The 17,760-nt window shown below is 44.2% G+C and overlaps 1 protein-coding gene across 1 annotated transcript in view; it reads left to right on the top strand.

Annotated features, from left to right (window-relative positions):
- The first annotated feature begins 849 nt into the window (after window positions 1-849).
- FBN2 (fibrillin 2) overlaps window positions 850-17,760 on the top strand; it is a 258,662-nt gene continuing 241,751 nt past the window's right edge. Inside the window, exons 1-4 of the mRNA XM_069492804.1 lie at window positions 850-1,760; window positions 2,596-2,678; window positions 7,541-7,639; window positions 8,890-8,985. Of these exons, the coding sequence (XP_069348905.1) occupies window positions 1,507-1,760; window positions 2,596-2,678; window positions 7,541-7,639; window positions 8,890-8,985 (532 nt within the window). The 5' untranslated portion in view covers window positions 850-1,506. The remainder of the gene's footprint in view (window positions 1,761-2,595; window positions 2,679-7,540; window positions 7,640-8,889; window positions 8,986-17,760) is intronic.

Raw genomic sequence — 17,760 nt, 5'->3', positions numbered from 1 at the left:
AATCCCGGTGGGGCAGTAGGGGTAGGAGGGCAACGGGGAGGGCTTGGCCTCCTCGGACTGAGGCTGCAATCAACCCCCGGGCGAGCCTCTATTCCCAGCTAGCTGCGAATCCGCCCATCCCGGGTCAGGGTCCAGGTCCCTGCAGGAGGACCCCTTCTCATCCTTATTCTGGCGGGGCACTTCAGCTGCCGGTCCAGCCAAGCCTGGCGCGTTTAGAGACCCTAGTCCCCTGTCCAGGGCTCGGCGACGGCGGAGGGGGAGGGGAAGGGGCTGCTGCCTCCTCTCCCAAATCCGGTCCCTAACCGCCCCCTCCTCCGCCGTCTGCTCGCTTTGTACAGGCAGTCAAAACAGAGCTAGCGGCCAATTGAGGGGGACGGGAAGCAAAGCCGCCTAGCGCCTCGCCCCTGCAGCCGGCCCCCGGCCCCCTCCTCTCGGCGCCCAGCCCTCGGCCCTCCCTCCCCTTTCCCACTTCTCTCCTCGCCCTAACCTCGCCCCCATCCCCCGCTCATTTCCTCTCGCACCCGGGCTCGCCAATCCTTCTTTCCAAGTCCCTCTTCCAGCCCGGCCTTCCTCTTCGAGCTTGCCCCCCTTCTCCCCAATCTCCGTCCTCTCCCCTCCCTTCGCCCTGCCCCCCTTCCTTCCTCTTCCCCTCCCCCAACCCTCGGTCCCCCCTTCCTCCCCACCCGATCGCCCCCTCACTCAGTCCCCGCCCATTCTGAGCCGGCCCCTCGGTCCGGGCTGCGCCCCACGTGTGGACGGCTGCGCCCCGGCCCCCACTGACAGCCGCCGCCCGCCGGCCCGCCCCGCGCCCCGCCGGGCCTCTAAAACCCCCGCGCCGCGCCCTCCTCCGCCGCATCTTCCCCGGCGTCCAGCCTCCCGCCCTCCCTCTCGCCGGTCGCTCGCCTCGGCCCCGCGCACCTCCGCCCGGCTCGGCAGCCGCTACCCGCGCGTCCTGCCCCGTGGGACTCCCAGCGAGTCCAGAGGAGACCTTCCTCTTCTTTGGGGGGCGATTTTTGTTTGCTTGCCTGCTTCTTTCTGGTGACTTTTGCAGCGTTCCAAGACCTGTGTCTGGAGCGCAAGGGAATCGGCCGAGCCGCTGCGTGCAGGCCCTTTTTTCTTTAGAGGTGCACTTTCTTTGTAACTTTACGCCCGGGCTCCTCGGGTTACTTTTGTAATTTCCCGCCCCCGCCCGTTGGCGGTCCTGGAGTCGCTCGGGGCCATCGCCCGGGGGATGCAACGTGGACCGCGCGGGGCTGCCGGCTGCACCCCTGACGCTCCTCGCCGCCCACTGCGCTAGAGCCCGCGCCTGGCGTCCCGCGCCACTGGCGGCCAGGACCCCGGCGCTCTGTCCCGGACTCCCACTAGAGCAGGGAGCCCGAGCCCAGGGGAGTCCCGGGAGCAGACGAAGGGCTTGTTAGACCCTGACTTTTTTTCTGGGCCGCGCAGATTTTGTCTTTGATCACTCTCTCCCCGCGGGTCTAGGGCCGCGCGCTCTTGGCGCCGGCGATGGGGAGACGGCGGCGGCTGTGTCTCCAGCCCTACTTCGTGTGGCTGGGCTGCGTGGCGCTCTGGGCGCAGGGCACGGCCGGCCAGCCCCAGCCTCCGCCGCCCAAGCCTCCCCGGCCGCAGCCGCCGCCGCAACAGGTCCGGCCCGCAGTGGCGGGCTCCGAAGGCGGGTTCGTGGCGCCCGAGTACCGGGAGGAGGGTGCCGCGGCGGCTAGCCGCGTCCGCCGGCGAGGACAGCAAGACGTGCTCCGAGGGTAGGTGGGCTAGCGGCCCCGTGCCCAGGGCGGCCGGCTCGGGGGGAACCTCGGCTTGGCTGCTTTCCATCCCATCCCCTCCCCGACCCCGGTTCTGGCGGCTAAATCTGCAGCCCCCTCCGCCGGGAGACACGAAGACCCCCACGAACGCCTCTCCCTTTTCCTCCCCAGCCCTGCAGCTCAGTCAGCGCCAAGCCCTCCCTCGGGAGGTTGGGCGGAGGGTGGTCGGGGTGGGTGGCGTGCGCGGACCGCAGAGCAGATGCAGAGCCCGCGGTGTGGGGACAGGTTCCCAGTGTCGGGCAGAAGGTGGGCCTGGGGCCGGTGGAGCCGGACTACTCCCCGCCGTCGGGGGCGCCGTTCCGGAGCCTTTTGTTTGAGGACGTGTGCGGGGTTTACAGCTCACTCTCTAGCGTCAGCCAGAGCTCTGCACCTTCCGACGCTCCTTCCTTGACACGTCGGGGCCAAAGAAACCGTTGATCGAGGATGGATGTGGGAAGGAGGGCAAGGGTTTTCGAAACGGAATGTTCTCTTTGTTCTCTGCATCTGGAGGCTAGAGTAGTAGCAAATTATATGTTTCCATGTCTCTTTTCTCTTTAAAAAGGCAGGCAAGGGAGGAGAGATGAAAGGGCATGTGCACACGTTTCCGACCCTCCCGCATTCCAGCATCTAGCCCCTTCACTTCTACATCTCTCCCCCGCCGAGCCCCAAGAATTGGAAGTGTAGTTTTGGTTTGCTTATTGTCTTGAAATCTCGCTCAGGCTGTGCTTAGGAACACCGCTTATGTGTTACTGCACCCTCCTCCCTACGTGTGTGTGACCGCGCTTGTCCATCGCAGGCCCAACGTGTGCGGCTCCAGATTCCACTCCTACTGCTGCCCGGGATGGAAGACGCTCCCTGGAGGAAACCAGTGCATTGTCCGTGAGTGCTTGGCTGGGATGGCAGCTTGGGGCAGCAGGCCGGGCCCTGTCCCACGGCCGACCTATTGCACTCAGCCGTTTGGACACACAGTTGCATTTAAGATCAAGTGGCCATACTGCAGTGATAATCGGGACACAGCCCCATCTGAATGGTGGGGAAGAAGCAGACGGCATGCGTCAGTTTAGACCTCACTTCCACACTCTGTTGAAGGGCAATGATGATAAAGGTTTCAGAGAGACTTGGAAGTTTTATCTTGCGATGTCTATTAATACAAACTGAACAGGAGGGGGTAAAGCAATTCCCTAGATAACTGAAACCGACTTTTCTCTAAAAAAGTCCAGATAAGACCACAATGTTATTATGTAAAGAATCTGGCTTTTGACTCTGCTTGAGGTTTAAGCCTTATGAAGATCAAGCTTTCTTAGTTTATACCAAACCACTTTATTATCTCTGGTTTCATCTCAGCAGCCACATAACCTAGATATGAAAAAAGTGCTCTCACGGATTTAGAGTTGACCAAAGTTAACAAAATTTTTAAAGGAGAAGACTCTTTCAGGTGACTTGACTTTTTTTTGTTTTTTTGGAAGACATTTAAATTTAGGGTTTCCAGACCCCAAACTTCATAGTATACAGTAGATTTCCAAAGTCTGAATCTTAGAACTTGAAAAGCTCTGCATATTTGACCTTGAAAGTTTTAGTTATTTTATTCAGTTTCCAAAGTGTAAACCCATCTCTCCAAGTTCTGTTTGGAGAGCTCATTAGTTATCGCCTTCACAGTCATGGACTCTGGGATGTCTTCTTTAACATGCGTGTGAATTTGTGACTTGAAGTGTGACTGGCCTTCCCCTGGGTACTTATATAGCAACAGCCAGGTTTGTCTTGTTGGGAGGAGCGCCAGGTATCGTAGACAGCACATTCATTTAGAGCCAGTCTTGACTTTAGATTGACCTCCATGTTCTCCAGGGAAAAAATAATTACGAAACTGAGAACAGAAAAAGGGCAAGACACACTAGCCAAGGGATAATAAGGATGTAGTGGCATCTCTGACTCTATATTTATTGGTTTTGTGGGTTTGAGATAGACCCTTAATGTTATTGCTGGGCAGTTTTTAAAAAGGAATGAAATCTCAAGTGTCGGAAAGACTAGTTTCTTCTTCCTAATTTTTTTCTACCCTAAAATCCCACAATCTCCAGTGATGAAGCAAAAATAGGAAACAACTGTGTTCTTTAAAGTGATTCATAAATATTTTAAATAAACCCTCTGATCATGAGACTTTGCTTTTATTTTTTCAAAAAAGGAGAGGGTATTGCATTGATTTCTTTCCAACATAGAAGTCATATGTGTGACATTAATGGAGGGTGCGTTCACTCTTTCAAGCCAGTGAGGCATTACCCATTCTTGTGGCTGCTTTAAACTTACATGGTTTTCTAGAATCCTGAAACAGCTCACGTCACTCACCACACACCTGCCATACTAGCGGGAGTGACTTAGGCACTGCGGAAAGTCTGACTCACTAAATGTAATGAATGTGACTGCCATTATTGAGTTGGAGAGCAGCCGAGGAGAAGGGATCGGTTTATGGTATGTGTTGAAAATCTGTAAAGTCAGATTTTATTGGATCAGTGTGGAATGGGAATTCCAGAGAGCAGAGCCTTCCATAATATTTGCAATAGAAGTATATGTATGGCCCACTGAGTGTTGGCTTTAAATACTTTTTGTCTTTGAGTAACATTGTGCCTTTTACTTGTTTAGAAGGTCAGCTTTGAAAATCTCAGGATAACAGTGACTTCAGTAGCCTGCATTTCTACTACTTGAAATATTTGGGTGCTTTTGAGAAACATTGGAAATTACATGTATCAGAAATCTATAAAAATCTATAAACTTTGAAATGATCCTTGTATCTCTGAGAAACATTTACAATACTTGTCTCAATAGGTATCTACAAAAATATCTATTATTAGCACATTAAAAAATTCAAATACCTGAGAATATAAAATAGGGTACAAAATAGAGGGAGAGTGTAATACCTTTGTATTCTATTGCATGAATTGCACCTAACTTTAACAGACAGCATTCAATTTTGTTGTTCAATTATTTTGATATTTAAAATGATGATATATGTAGGTAATGAGCAAACTAAAACCATCATAAGCACAAAACCAAGAATTTTAATTCCAGGCTTTCCTGATAATGAATTAAGAAACTTATTAACGTTTTTCTTGAATTTATCTATATCTCACCATTTATCAGAAGAAAAGCTCTGAGGCAGTTTACAAAGAAGAAGTAAAACACAAATAAAAAAAGAGGACCAAAGATTAATTTTTTCATACATTTACACCTCAGTATTCTATGTAGAAAGATATAAAAATGGTCAGCTTTTAGAATTTTAATCTCTTTGGCTTTGACCAGGCTTCATGAGGAGAAGACAGTAAAGGAAAATGTATTTCTCAAAGTGCTAGAAACCTAATGCATTTTGATTTGAGTTGTTATGTGTTGTTGTTACTGTTCTTAGTTGTGGCCTGAAAAGATCACTGAAGTACTCCCAAAGTTCCAAATATTTGTTTCCAAAAGGATAGAATTAACCTTCTTACTTTGCATTTTTAAAACTTTTCTTAGAACATGAAGCAATGAAAAAGTTTGCTTATTAATTTATTTATTGTGAAATGATGCCATGAACAGCATTTTGGCCAGTGGAATAACGGTGGGATGGGGTGGGCTTGGATTTGTAGCATTTGAGATCTGAAGAGACATGAGAACATTCAAATACAGTCCCTTTATACTATGCTACCAATGAGAAAACTGAACACAGAGAAGCTATGTGGTTTTCCAGAGCACCCAGCAGGTCAGTGGCCGAGTGAGAACGCAACCTCAGACCTCTTGGGTACCACGTACCCTTTATGTGGCCATGAGACTTCTCCCAGCATCACTGAAGTCCCAGTACCTAGGTCTTCTCTCCCTTTCCCTTTGGTATTTCTGGGTTTATGGTCTTAGTTAATGATTGTGGGAGGGACAGATACTCAGCTGAGGTATACCATAGTCCGAGGTGGGTGTGGGGTGAAAGGGCCTAAACACTTGCTTCTCACTGGCTCAGAGTTACACAGCACACACCTGTAGCCGTGACTGGTGACTGTTTGGGAATGCCCAACCTCCAGCCCATCAAACCTTCACTGGGTTTAGGATCTGGGTGGGGGCCTAAACAAAAGACACTTTGTGTCTTACCTAAGCCTAGTCTAAATCTCTACCTGCTGGAGTGGAGGGGGCTTTGAAATAAAATAATATTTTAATGGGAATTCATCACTGAAAAGTTACTGGTGATCAAAAACTCTAGTACATTTTAAGAAGTAATAACCAACTCCATGTAGGGAACCATATTCTTGCCTAAGATGAGTGACTCCATGATACATGACACTGTTTTCATTTATAAGGAGTACTAATGGAGATGCTGGTCATACTATATGGATGTCAAAAGGCCATTTGGAGAAGGAAAAAAAATATCAAGTTAGTTGGCTTCTGTAGAAAATGTTCTTTACATTATTGGGGGTCCTGGATCTTTTTGAAGCTTATGGGACTCCTCCATAGCAGAGGATACATATGCACATTGGAATAAATGTTAATAGCTAGATTCAAGGTATTCATGGACTCTCTTCTTGTCTTTATACATCCAGTCATGGAGCATTAAAGCACACAGCCTTTGTGCTCAAAGAGAGAATTAGGTTGTGGGTATAGAGATAAATCTCTCAGCTCCTAAATGAACTGACTCTAAATATGGGAGAAACTTCCCATTTGAGGGCACTTGGCTACAGGTTTGAAGTGTCTGTGGTATGTGCTGTGTCAGTGAGCCAAGCATTCTTTGCTGTAATGACCCTCATACCTTTGTGTTCACTGGAGGTCACAGCTGTGGGAAGCTTTGACTCTGCCTCCGTCAAAATGTCTGAGCAGCAGGAATAGGCAAGGTTGTGGAGATAATCTGGGAGAAGAAAGGCTGCAGGAAGGAGAGAGGGAATTATTGCGGGGAACGAAGATTGATGATGGGGCAGGTCAGATACCAGCCAGGAAGGAATGTGCATGGAACCCCTGCAGGTTGGCCAAGTTATTAGGGCCTGGGGTCTTTGCCCGAGTCAGTTTCACATTCTCTGTCTCCTGTGAGGGTCCTTTGCATAGTGGGCTGTGTTTTCTTTAGGTTTCTTCAACTCTTGCAGCTCCCTACGTTCAAGGATCATGTCTTCTCTTGGTGAATTCTGCATTTAAAATTTCAGTCTTAAATGGAAGAGACAACCTGTATAGATAGGAAGGTTAAAGAATTAGGATTATGGAATTTGAAATAGGTTCATTTGTTTGTACTTTATCATAAGGATACTTGTAAGACCTGTTCCCATGTCTGCAATGGGTAATTTCATTGTATATCTGATGTTAGAGATTTTATTTTATTTTTATTTATTATTATTATTTTTGAGACAGAGTCTTGTTCTGTTGCCCAGGCTAGAGTGCAGTGGCATCATCATAGCTCACTGAAACCTTCAACTCCCCGGCTCGGGTGATTCTGCTTCCTCAGCCTCCAAGTAGCTTGGACCATAGGTGTGCACCGCCAAGTCTGGCTAATTTTTCCATTTTTGGTAGAGAAGGGAGTCTCACTTTGTTGTTCAAGCTGGTCTCAAACTACTGGCCTTAAGCGATCCTCCCGCCTCGGCCTCCCAAAGTTCTAGGATTACAGGTGTGAGCCACTGCACGTGACCTGAAGTTAGTCATTTTTACATCACATATTTTATATCTTGGTTTTATTGTTTTAAATGTAGCTTTCTTGTTTTGTAAACTACGGTTTATTATATAATTATTCATTTGCTTTCCTATTGTGCTTTCTACAGCAATTTGTAGAAATAGTTGTGGAGATGGATTTTGCTCCCGTCCTAACATGTGTACTTGTTCCAGCGGCCAAATATCACCAACCTGTGGATCAAAATCAAGTATGTTTCTTATATGTGGTCTTGTTTGCTTCATTTTCCTTAAGGTTTTTAGTAAATGTTAAATGTCCTTTTCAAAGAGGATATAAATCTATGATTATTTTCCTTACAAACTAGGTCTGTATTCATCTTTGGAATAAAAATCTTTGGTGGCTTAGTTGTTGCCTCAAATGGGTAATGATTTTCAGAAAGAAAAAAGGCTTTAATTCTGGTCCGGGAGCTATATGTCTGTGTATTAGCAGAGCCAGGATTTAGTGGAGAAGTAATTCTTTTTGAATAATAGCTATAACTTAACTGGGTTATTACTAGGTTCCAGGTGCTATTTTAAGTGTTTGACCATATTACTTTAGTTAATTCCCACATTGATGTTATGAGATACTGTTACGACCCCATTTTACAGAGTAAGAAAGTGAGGCACATATAAGTTAAGTAAATTGCCCAAGGAACACAGACTTGAATTCAGTGTTCTGATACCTAAGTCTGGAGTCTCAAGCACTAGGCAATATTTATTGCCTTTGCTTAATCACGTAGCCCATGTTCTGTTTTGTGGGTTATGTAAGGGAGAAGGAGAATTGGGAAGACATCAGATATTTATTGAATATGGACCAGATACTTTACATATATTAGCCTATTTTGCTTTACACATATTAACTCCTAACAACTCCGTAAGATAACTGTAACAGTGGACTAAGATTCTGTTATTCATGACCCAGTTAGAAATTGGTGAGTTTTTAAGACTCAAGATTAATCTTTTAGGCCAGTGTTTAAGATAACATTATAACAAGGCAGAAACAGATATTGTTTAATTGCTCAATAATTAAATAACTGCTTTAAATCTGCCTCAGACTCGTGTGATTATTATATTTTAAACATTTCTTTCTACAACATTTCCCTATTTCCCTAAACAAGCGTGATACAGAGTCTCTTTGACTCACGAATAAGATTCAAGATTTATACAGCAAATGTCATTATCTTCTTTTGAAACTCCTGATGGAAACTCCAGTTTTACTTTCTTTGACTATAATCTGCCATTTTCTCAGCTTTTTAAAAGCTGTCGTTCAAATTCATGGAGACTTTCTTGATCATCCTGATCAGCATGTTTCTTCCACTGCTTCCCTGAACCTCTCTTCCTTGCCTGATTACCTGCGAGGTACCGTTGACCATACTATAGATATTTAGTTTATAGTTTGTAACTCTCACACGTACTATAATTTGGGTGATCATTTTATACTTTTTGTTGTTGCTCTTTGCAGTTCAGCAGTGCAGCGTGAGATGCATGAATGGCGGGACCTGTGCTGAGGACCACTGCCAGTGCCAGAAGGGATACATTGGAGCTTACTGCGGACAACGTAAGGAACATCAGTATAGACTTGATTTGTTAGAAATAATCATTTAGTGGGTATTTCTTATGAAGTCATAATTTAAGATCTCGTAAAGCCTTTGATCCTTTGAAAAAACAATTTTATGTAATAAGCCATAGCTTACAACTGAATTTCTAATTTTTATCCTGTACAGATTTTTTCTAATTCTTTTAGAACTTTTGTTTTAGAATATCAATGTTGTCGAATACCACTAGCACTTTATTAAATTTGACACATATCACAGGTTTTCTTTTATTTAGCTCCATAAAACATACATACTTTCCTAAAAAAATGGTGAAGTTTTCTGTGATCTCTTTCTTTCTCTCCCTCCTTTTCCTATTCTCCTCCTCCAATAAATCCAACTTTTTAGGATTTCTCAAAATTAACCCCAGGAGAGCCAATCTCATAAATGATCGTTTGCTCAAATACATTTAATACCAAAATCCAAGGCTGTGAAAAGATTTTTTTTTTTCATCTTATTATGGGGGATACAGAATTTCAGGTTACGTACGTTGCCCATGTACCGCCTGTCCCCTCAAGTCAAAACTCCAGGCGTGTCCGTTCCCCAGACAGTGCACATTGCACTCATCATGTAGGTAAATACCCATCCCCTCCTCGCAACCCCCCCTCCCCGAGTCAGCACCTTCAAGCGTGACCATTCCCCAAACGGTGCGCATTGCACTCATCATGTAGGCATACATCAATCAGATATCAGACTGAGGTGGGGGGTGGGGGGAGGGGATGGGTGAAAAGATTTTTTTAAATCAGATGTCGTCGTGTGAGGGGAGCCGTGACCAGCACAGCTCCTCTCTCCTCTGGAGCGCTCTCTGCGGAGCGAGAAATAGCCTGTAAGCGAGGATGGGAGGGCTACAGTGCCTGAATGGCGACAGGTCACTGGGGTGCGCTTTTGGTTACTGTTGTCTCAATTGTGGGACTTTTATGGGAATTCATGTGTTTTCAAGTATGGATGAATAGAAAGACATGACGCTAAAGAAAGTTGAATCACGAATAGTAAGAAAGTCCCTTTTCACTTCCCTAGCATCTCATCAGAGGCAGAGTCTGGGCTCCATGCTAATGGTCTGCAAGGCTTCGCTCGGAATTGCTCATCTCCTTTTCTAACATAGAAAAACCAAGTCTTAGGTATATAAGAATATCTAGCTTGTTGTTAATTAACATTATTTTATTTTTGTTGCAGTTTTAAAATTTTCTTAATTGTGGTAAAATATACATAAAAATATTCACCGTTTTTACCATTTTCTCTCTCTCTTTCTTTTTTCATTTCAGAATATTATGGGGGTATAAATGTTCTGATTACATGGACTGCTTGAGTCAAAGTTCTAAGTGTGCCTATCACCCAGATATTGTACATTGTACCCGTTAGATATGACTTTACCCATCCCCTCCTCCCACTTTCCACCTGCATGATTTCCGTTGAATTTTACCTCTATCTGTGCACGTGAGTGCTGATTGGTTAGTTCCTATTTGATAGTGAGTACACGTGGTGTTTGTTTTTCTGTTCTTACAATAATTCACTTAGGAGGATGGTCTCTAGTTCCATCCAGATTGTTGCAAAAGGTATTAATTCAATTATGGCTGAGTAGTATTCCATGTTGTATATATACCACATTTTATTAATCCACTCAGGACTTGATGGGCACTTGGGTTGATTCCTCATCTTTGCAGTTGTGAACTGTGCTATAGTAAATATTATAGTGCAAGTGTCTTCTTGATAAAATGACATTTTTTCCTTTGGGTAAATACCCAGTAGTGGGATTGCTGGATCAAATGGTAGGTCTACTTTTTGTTCTTTGAGAAATCTCCATACTGTTTTCCATTGAGGTTGCACTAGTTTGTAGTCCCACTAACAGTGTGTAAGTGTTCCTTTCTCTCCACATCCATGCCAGCATGTATTGTTTTGGGACTTTTTGATAAAAGCCATTCTCAGTGGGGTTAGGTGATATTCATTGTGGTTTTAATTGGCATTTGTCTGATGATTAGTGATGTTTAGCATTTTTTTGTACATTTATATAGGCTATTAGTCTGCCTTCTTTTGAAGAGCTTCTGTTCATATCTCTTGCCCACTTTTTTATGGGATTGTTTGATTTTTTTTTTCTTGCTGATTTGCTTGAGTTCTTTGTAGATTCTGGTTATTAGCCGTTTATTGGGTGTATAGCTTGTGAATATTTTCTCCCATTCCGTAGGTTGTGTATTTGCTCTATTGATTGTCTTCTTGGCTGTGCAGAAGCTTTTTTAATTTAATCAAGTTCCATTTATTTATTTTTATTGTTGCTGTGATTGGCCTTGCAGTCTTCTTCATAAATTCTTTGCCTAGACTGATATCCAGAAGAGTTTTTCCAAAATTTTCTGATAGAATTCTTACGGCTTTGTGTCTTAGGTTTGTGTCCTTTATCTGTCTTGAATTAATTTTTGTGAGAAGTGAGAGGTGCAGATCCTGTTTCAATCTTCTACATGGGACTATCCAATTTTCCCAGCATCGTTTATTGAATAGGGATTCTTTTCCGTAGTGTATATTGCTGTCTACTTTGTCAAAGATCCGATGGTAATATGTGGATGGTTTTATATCTGGGTTCTCTGTTCTAGAGACATTGGTCTATGTCTTTATTTTTGTGCCGATACCATGCTGTTTTGGTTACCATGGCCTTATAGTGTAGCTCACAGTCTGGTAAAGTGATGCCTCCAGATTTGTTCCTTTTGCTCAGGTTGCTTTGGCTATTTGGGCTCTTTTCTAGTTCCATTTTTAACCATTTTTAAGTGTAAAATTCAGAGATATTAAGTACATTTACATTGTTGTGCAACCATTACCACCATCCAGCTCCAGAACTTGTTTAATCCTGTAAAAACGAAACTATGTATTCATTAAATAATAAACCCCATTTCCCTCTCCTCCTTGTCCCTGGCAACCACCATTCTACTTTCTGTCTCTATGAATTTGACTATTCTAGGTACTTCGTATAAATGTAATCATGCAGTATTTGTTCCTTTTTGACTGACTTATTTTATTTGATATAATGCCAAGATTCATCCATGTTGTGGCATGTGTTAGAATTCCCATCATTTTAAAGGCTGAATAATATTTCATTTGTGTGTGTATACTGCATTCTGTTTATCTGTTCATCTGTTGGTGGACATTTGACTTGCTTCTACTATTCAGCTATTGTGGATAATGCTGCTATGAACATGCATTTACAAATACATGTTTGGGTCCCTGCTTTTAGTTCTTTTTGATATATACTCAGAAGTGTAATGCTGGATTATAGGACAATTCTATTTTTAATTTTTTAAGTAGCTGTCGTACTGTTTTTCATAAAAGCTATACCGTTTTACATTCTCACCAGTAGTGCACAAGGGTTCCAGTTTATCTACATTCTTGCCAATACTTCTTATTTTTTTGTTTGTTTGTTTTTATGATAACCATCCTAATGTATGTGAAGTGGTATCTCATTGTGGTTGTTGCAGTTATATTTAAGGTTGCCTTGTAGTTGGAGTGGTTATAGCTTTCTATTTATAAGTGCTATAAAGTTTTCTTTTAAAAAATTTTATATAAAACAGGTGAATCAATTTCAAAAAGAAAATATTCTCCTGAGGTCAGGAGTAGACTAACTTTTTCTGTAAGGACCGGATAGTCAATGTTTGAGACGTTGCTTTCTCTGTTGCGGAACTCAGCTCTGCCACTGTAGTGCAAAGGAGACCAGAAACAGTATGTAAATGAAAGAGGTTTCAGCAGTAATTTTGCTGAAATACTTTATAGACACTGAAACTTGAATTTCATACAATTTTCACTTGTCACAGAATATTCTTTTCATTTTTCAACCTCTTAAAAAGTTAAACCCCTCTTAGCTCAGGGGCAGTACAGACACAGGCAGTGGGCATCGTTGGCAGACGTGTTGTGGGGTGGTTCTCAGGTCTGACGAAAGCTGTTAAGCTAATCTGAGATTGACAGAAGTTTGGGAAGTGGAAGATTAAGGCATTTAAGAGAATACAGTACACTGAGGCCAGTTTTCCAGCAAGAACAGGAGCGGCCAATGTAGTAACTTCTCTAGGCTAGGGCTGGCCAAAGGAGAGCAGGAAAGGGCTGGACAACAGTGGACAGATAATTGCAGCAAAGTTTCTTGATTCATGGATGATTCTTTTTCTAGATTTTCTTTGTACGTTTGGATATTTCCCAAAGACTCCAATTTATAACGAGCAAAGAAGCAAAAGTCTATTGGAACACAGCATTTGTAAGAAGGCAGATTTATAGTTTTTTTACGCCTTAGGAAAGTGTTAGGAGATCTGATTGTAATTCTGTTTTAGAGAGTTCAGTAGCCAGCGAAGAGACACAGTTAACCTTGTTGAAACTCAACCTTTGGTTCTACATGGGGAGAAATGACAATTACGTTAGAATCACTGGGGGAAGAGCCTCACCTCCGCTGATCTTTCAGCATATTTCCTTAACTCTGTCCTGAAATTAGCTATTTTCAGCCTGAATTCAGCTGCTGTGCCTGTCTCGGGCGTACCTGCATATGTGTGCGTTTTCTTGGAGGTTGTGCAGAACCACCTCTGGTAGGTATGTCTCTTCCTGCTCTTCACACAGGAATGGGAAACCAGGGGATGGAAAGTGCTTTCATCTTCCAGAGGAAGCGCTTTGATGTTCTTCTGCGCCAGTGTCAAACCGTGCTGAGGCTGCCACACGGACCAGTTGGGGGAAAGCCAAAGGCACTGGATCAGAAAATCAGCATGTCCCTGAGAATTTGCTCCCCAGGGTTGTCTCACGGGGTGAAGTCCTCTTCATCTAATGTTTATCTCAGGGGTGGTAGAACATACGGTATAAGCAAAATATGGAGGAAAGAGTGTTACAGTACTGACAGCAAAGAAGCAGATATAACTGTTTCAACTTATGAATCCAGAACAGTCCTGGAAATATGATGTTTGCTTAAATGGGGATTATAAAAGCATTTAAACTGCTTAGCTGCTTTCCCGAAAATGTGGATAGCACCCCTTAGAAAGCATTGTTCCGTTTCGTTCAGCAGTGTTAACTGAGTGACTGCTGTGTGTCCCGCGCCGTGCAAGATGCTGAGAGCGCATCATTGAGCAGGTGAGACGATGTCCCAGCCACACAGAGCTGATAGTCTGGTAGAAAGGACAGTTAATAAGTAAAAAGGTAAACACCTAATACAAATTTAGGTAATGAGAAGTTTTAGGAGAAGAATCAAACAAGGCAAGGGGAGAGAGTCTGAATCAGGATCGCAGTTCTCTGCTATTTTCTGTTGGGAGTCTCTGAGCAGGTGACATCTGAACAGACCTGAATCTGTGCTTTTAGGTCTATGGGAAAAGTGTTATTGGCAGAGAGAAAAGTGAATTTAAAAAATCTATAGTGGGAACAGGCTCCGTGATTTTGGAAACAATGAGGAGACTCACGTTCCTGGAGTAAAGTGGGGAAAAAGGGTGATGATAGTGTACGGCCTTATAGGCCTAGGATCAAAATTTGGACTGTACCATAAAAATTATGGGTAGTCGCTGGAGCATTTTGAACAGTAGTGTGGTGTGATATGATCGATATTTTGAAAAAAAAGATCATTCTGGCTTCTGTGTTAAGACTGAGTTGTAAGAAACAGAAGGGCCAGCGCGCAGCTCAGGGGTGCTGGGGAACGACACTGCCGCTGTCGTGACTGAGGGTGCGATGAGGGGTCGGATGGAGCTTGTGTTTGCAGGTGGAATCTACGGAAGGCAGTGTGTGCTGATAGACCAGGGGTGGTGGGTGAATAAAGTAGGAAAAACAAAGATCCGAAGTGCCAAGGAGAGGGCTTTGGTGGAGCCCTTGGCTGAATGGTGATGCCATTTTCTGGCGTGGGAAAGGCTGAGCAGGGAGTGGGCCGGGCAGGGGGTGGGTGCTGAGGACAAGAGTTCTGTTTTGGAGCTACTAGCCAGAGACGTCGGTTCGCCTTCCACGCGGAAAGAGCTAAGAACTCCGGTCTAGGGAGAGTGCACAGAGATAGAGATATACATTTGGTAGCATATAGATTAAATTTTTGTGTAGATAATATTGAAATCATAATCCTGGCTAAAGATCAGTAGGAAGTTGTCGTAGACAGAGAAGAGAAGAGATTGAAGCCAGAGCCCTGATGCAGCCCAGGATTCGGAGGTGGGGAAGAGGAAGAGAAGTCTGCAAGAAAGAGTGGAAAAGAGTGGGCGACAGGGTAGAAGGGGACGTGGAGGGGTGTGGTGTCCTGGGAGACAGAGGATGAAGGCAGCACCAGCAGCACGATTTCTGTAGACCTGTGTCAGAGCAATACGCTCTTGTTACTTTCCTCTTTTCCACATTTTGTCCTGCTTTAGAAGGCTGTTTTCATCTGACACCTTTGTGTAGAAGTAAGGATCCCAGTTTCAGATCTGACTTATGCCCAAGTGTCTGTACCTCTGCTGAATGGGAGAAATCTGTCTGATAAAAATGTGTACCTGTCATACTACCTAGCACAGATTAGGGGTTCAGTAAATGCCTGTTGAATGAAAATGTTCTTTGAATAGCTGAGCTTCTGCAGTCCCCGATCGGTGTCCTGTGTCACAGGCTGACCAGTGGGAGACGGTGCTTCCCCTCCTGCCCCGGCCGTGATGGCTGCCGAGAAACCAGCTCCGGCTTCCGTCCGTGGTGTGTCTTTTTCTCCCCTGCCTTTCACTTCACTTCCGTACTGGATGGAAGCATTTTTTTTTTTACGTCCTGGGTGGTCAGCATTCCTTCCACAGTGGAAATTTAGGCATTTTCAAGTTTCTTTCCAACTCCAGTTGAAATTAGTTTCCATTCTGTTTTGTTACCAGAAAAGTTATTTTATATAATACCTTTCATCATAATTCATTTGAAAGAAGGAAATTCACCTCTTTCATTTTTTGCTTCTACTTTTATTTGTATTTGCTGCTTCTCTTCTTTTTAGTGTAAGCTTTGAGTGCTACGGAACAAGTCTCGTGTTTTGTACAAATGTTCTGCAGTGAGAAAGAGGAAGGAAAGTCAGAATGTAGAATAGCTGCAATGTGCAGCCACTGTGCACTTTGTCTTATACATCATTTTCTTTAATCCTAAAACTTGTGTGGGGTGGGAACTATTTACTCCTGTTTGCAGGCGGGGAAGCCGAGAATCAGAGACGATGTGGTTAGGAGGTGCCCGTTCACCGTGCCATACCATTCTGCCTTGCAAAGTAGCGGAAAGAGTGCGGCTCAGTTTCGACATGGTGCAGGATTTTGTTGAGTTCCTGCAGTGTGGGGAGTGCTACAGTGGGTGACGGGGATTCAGAGACAGCTGGTCCTTGTCCTGGGAGAGCCCACTCCCGCGTGACAGACAGGAGTATAAGCAAATGACTGCATCAGTCGGTCTCAACCTTTTTGTTCATGGAATCTCTTTATATTTTTTAAAGTTACCAAGGGACTCAGAGATCTTTCGTTTGTATGGATTCTATTGCTATTTATATTAGACATTAAAACAGATTTTTAAAAATATTTATTTATTCATTTAAAGATAGCAATAAACTCCTGTTACATGTTAACATAAATATTTTTATGAAAAATAACCATATTTTCCAAGCCTCTAAAAAATTGAGTGAGAAGGGAGGCACTGTTTGTCTGATCTAGACAGGTTAGATTAGGTTTAACCTGGTAGTGGATCAACCCTTTCCCGGAGGAGCCCGGGTTTATTCAGCCCTATTCTCCCACCCAGGATTTGGAAACTCTGTTTTGGAAAACGTGGAGAAAAGCCCTTCTCTCCCTTGGCTGAGGGTCCCAGGCAGTGGCCGGCTGCTTTTCCCATTCATGCCTTTTTTAACTAGTGTAGTGATGAGAGAACACATCTGGGGAAGTGACTTTCACTTAAATTTCCTACACCTTGATACCATTTAAACAAAATTTCTCACATTTTAATTAATCACATTAGACTACAGTTGCCCTTTTGCAGTATAGCTTTTTAACAATTGAAATCTTCAGATCCTGACAATCGTTTCTGCAGTTATACACTGCTTAGAACAAGTTCTCTGACTGCTTTTGTTTTCTTCCACCTTCCTGTCCACTTGCATCTTTCTCCTTCTCCTCATGGTCTTTATTCTCTTTGCTTTATGCTTCATATTTGCTCATCTAACTTACTGCCCACCCCTGCTTTCAAGGCCATGAGTTGGAACTGAGCTGGGGACAGGTGAAGAAGCAGAAAGGTGCAGCCCGTGGGGAGATGGGCTGGTGCCAGGGCGCACAGGATCATGCCTTCAGTGTAAGCATAAATGTCAGACTAACGGTAAGGCCACTGTACAGTGATGCTTTAGGATGGAGCTATCTTTTGTTTCCAAGTGCATTTTAGTCTTACTGCCATCGGCAGAACAGACATCACTCCATGCGTTCTGGATGATGGAAGGTTAGGGTTTAATATTCCTGGGAAGGAAGTGGCAGCATTATTGCATTTTTAGATATCAGTGGGCTTACTGAGCTTCCCAATTTTGCTATGTGCCGTACTCAAAGTGCACATAAATGTGTTTCCCCCCCCCACTTTCCTCTAATTTGAAATAATCAGTGTCCTTCAGCTCTGTTTTTGGGAAACACGTTTTAGAATATACTCCTCTTCATTGGTGAGGACAGAGTGTTTCACCAGGGAGGGTGGGTTGGGAGGCAAGCGGTTCTCGAATCCAGCTGTCCTTGTGATGGATGGTGGACACGTACATTTCAAGGGTTCTAGCGGGTGCTCCTTGAGGCCTGCGTTGCCGTGCGGGGTGGTGCAGCGGGGAGCAGCTCGGGTTC

Source organism: Eulemur rufifrons, chromosome 17 (assembly GCF_041146395.1).
Source record: "Eulemur rufifrons isolate Redbay chromosome 17, OSU_ERuf_1, whole genome shotgun sequence".
NCBI lineage: Eukaryota > Metazoa > Chordata > Mammalia > Primates > Lemuridae > Eulemur > Eulemur rufifrons.
The sequence above is the reverse complement of the archived record's forward strand: the minus strand, read 5'-3'. Positions and strand labels throughout refer to the sequence as shown.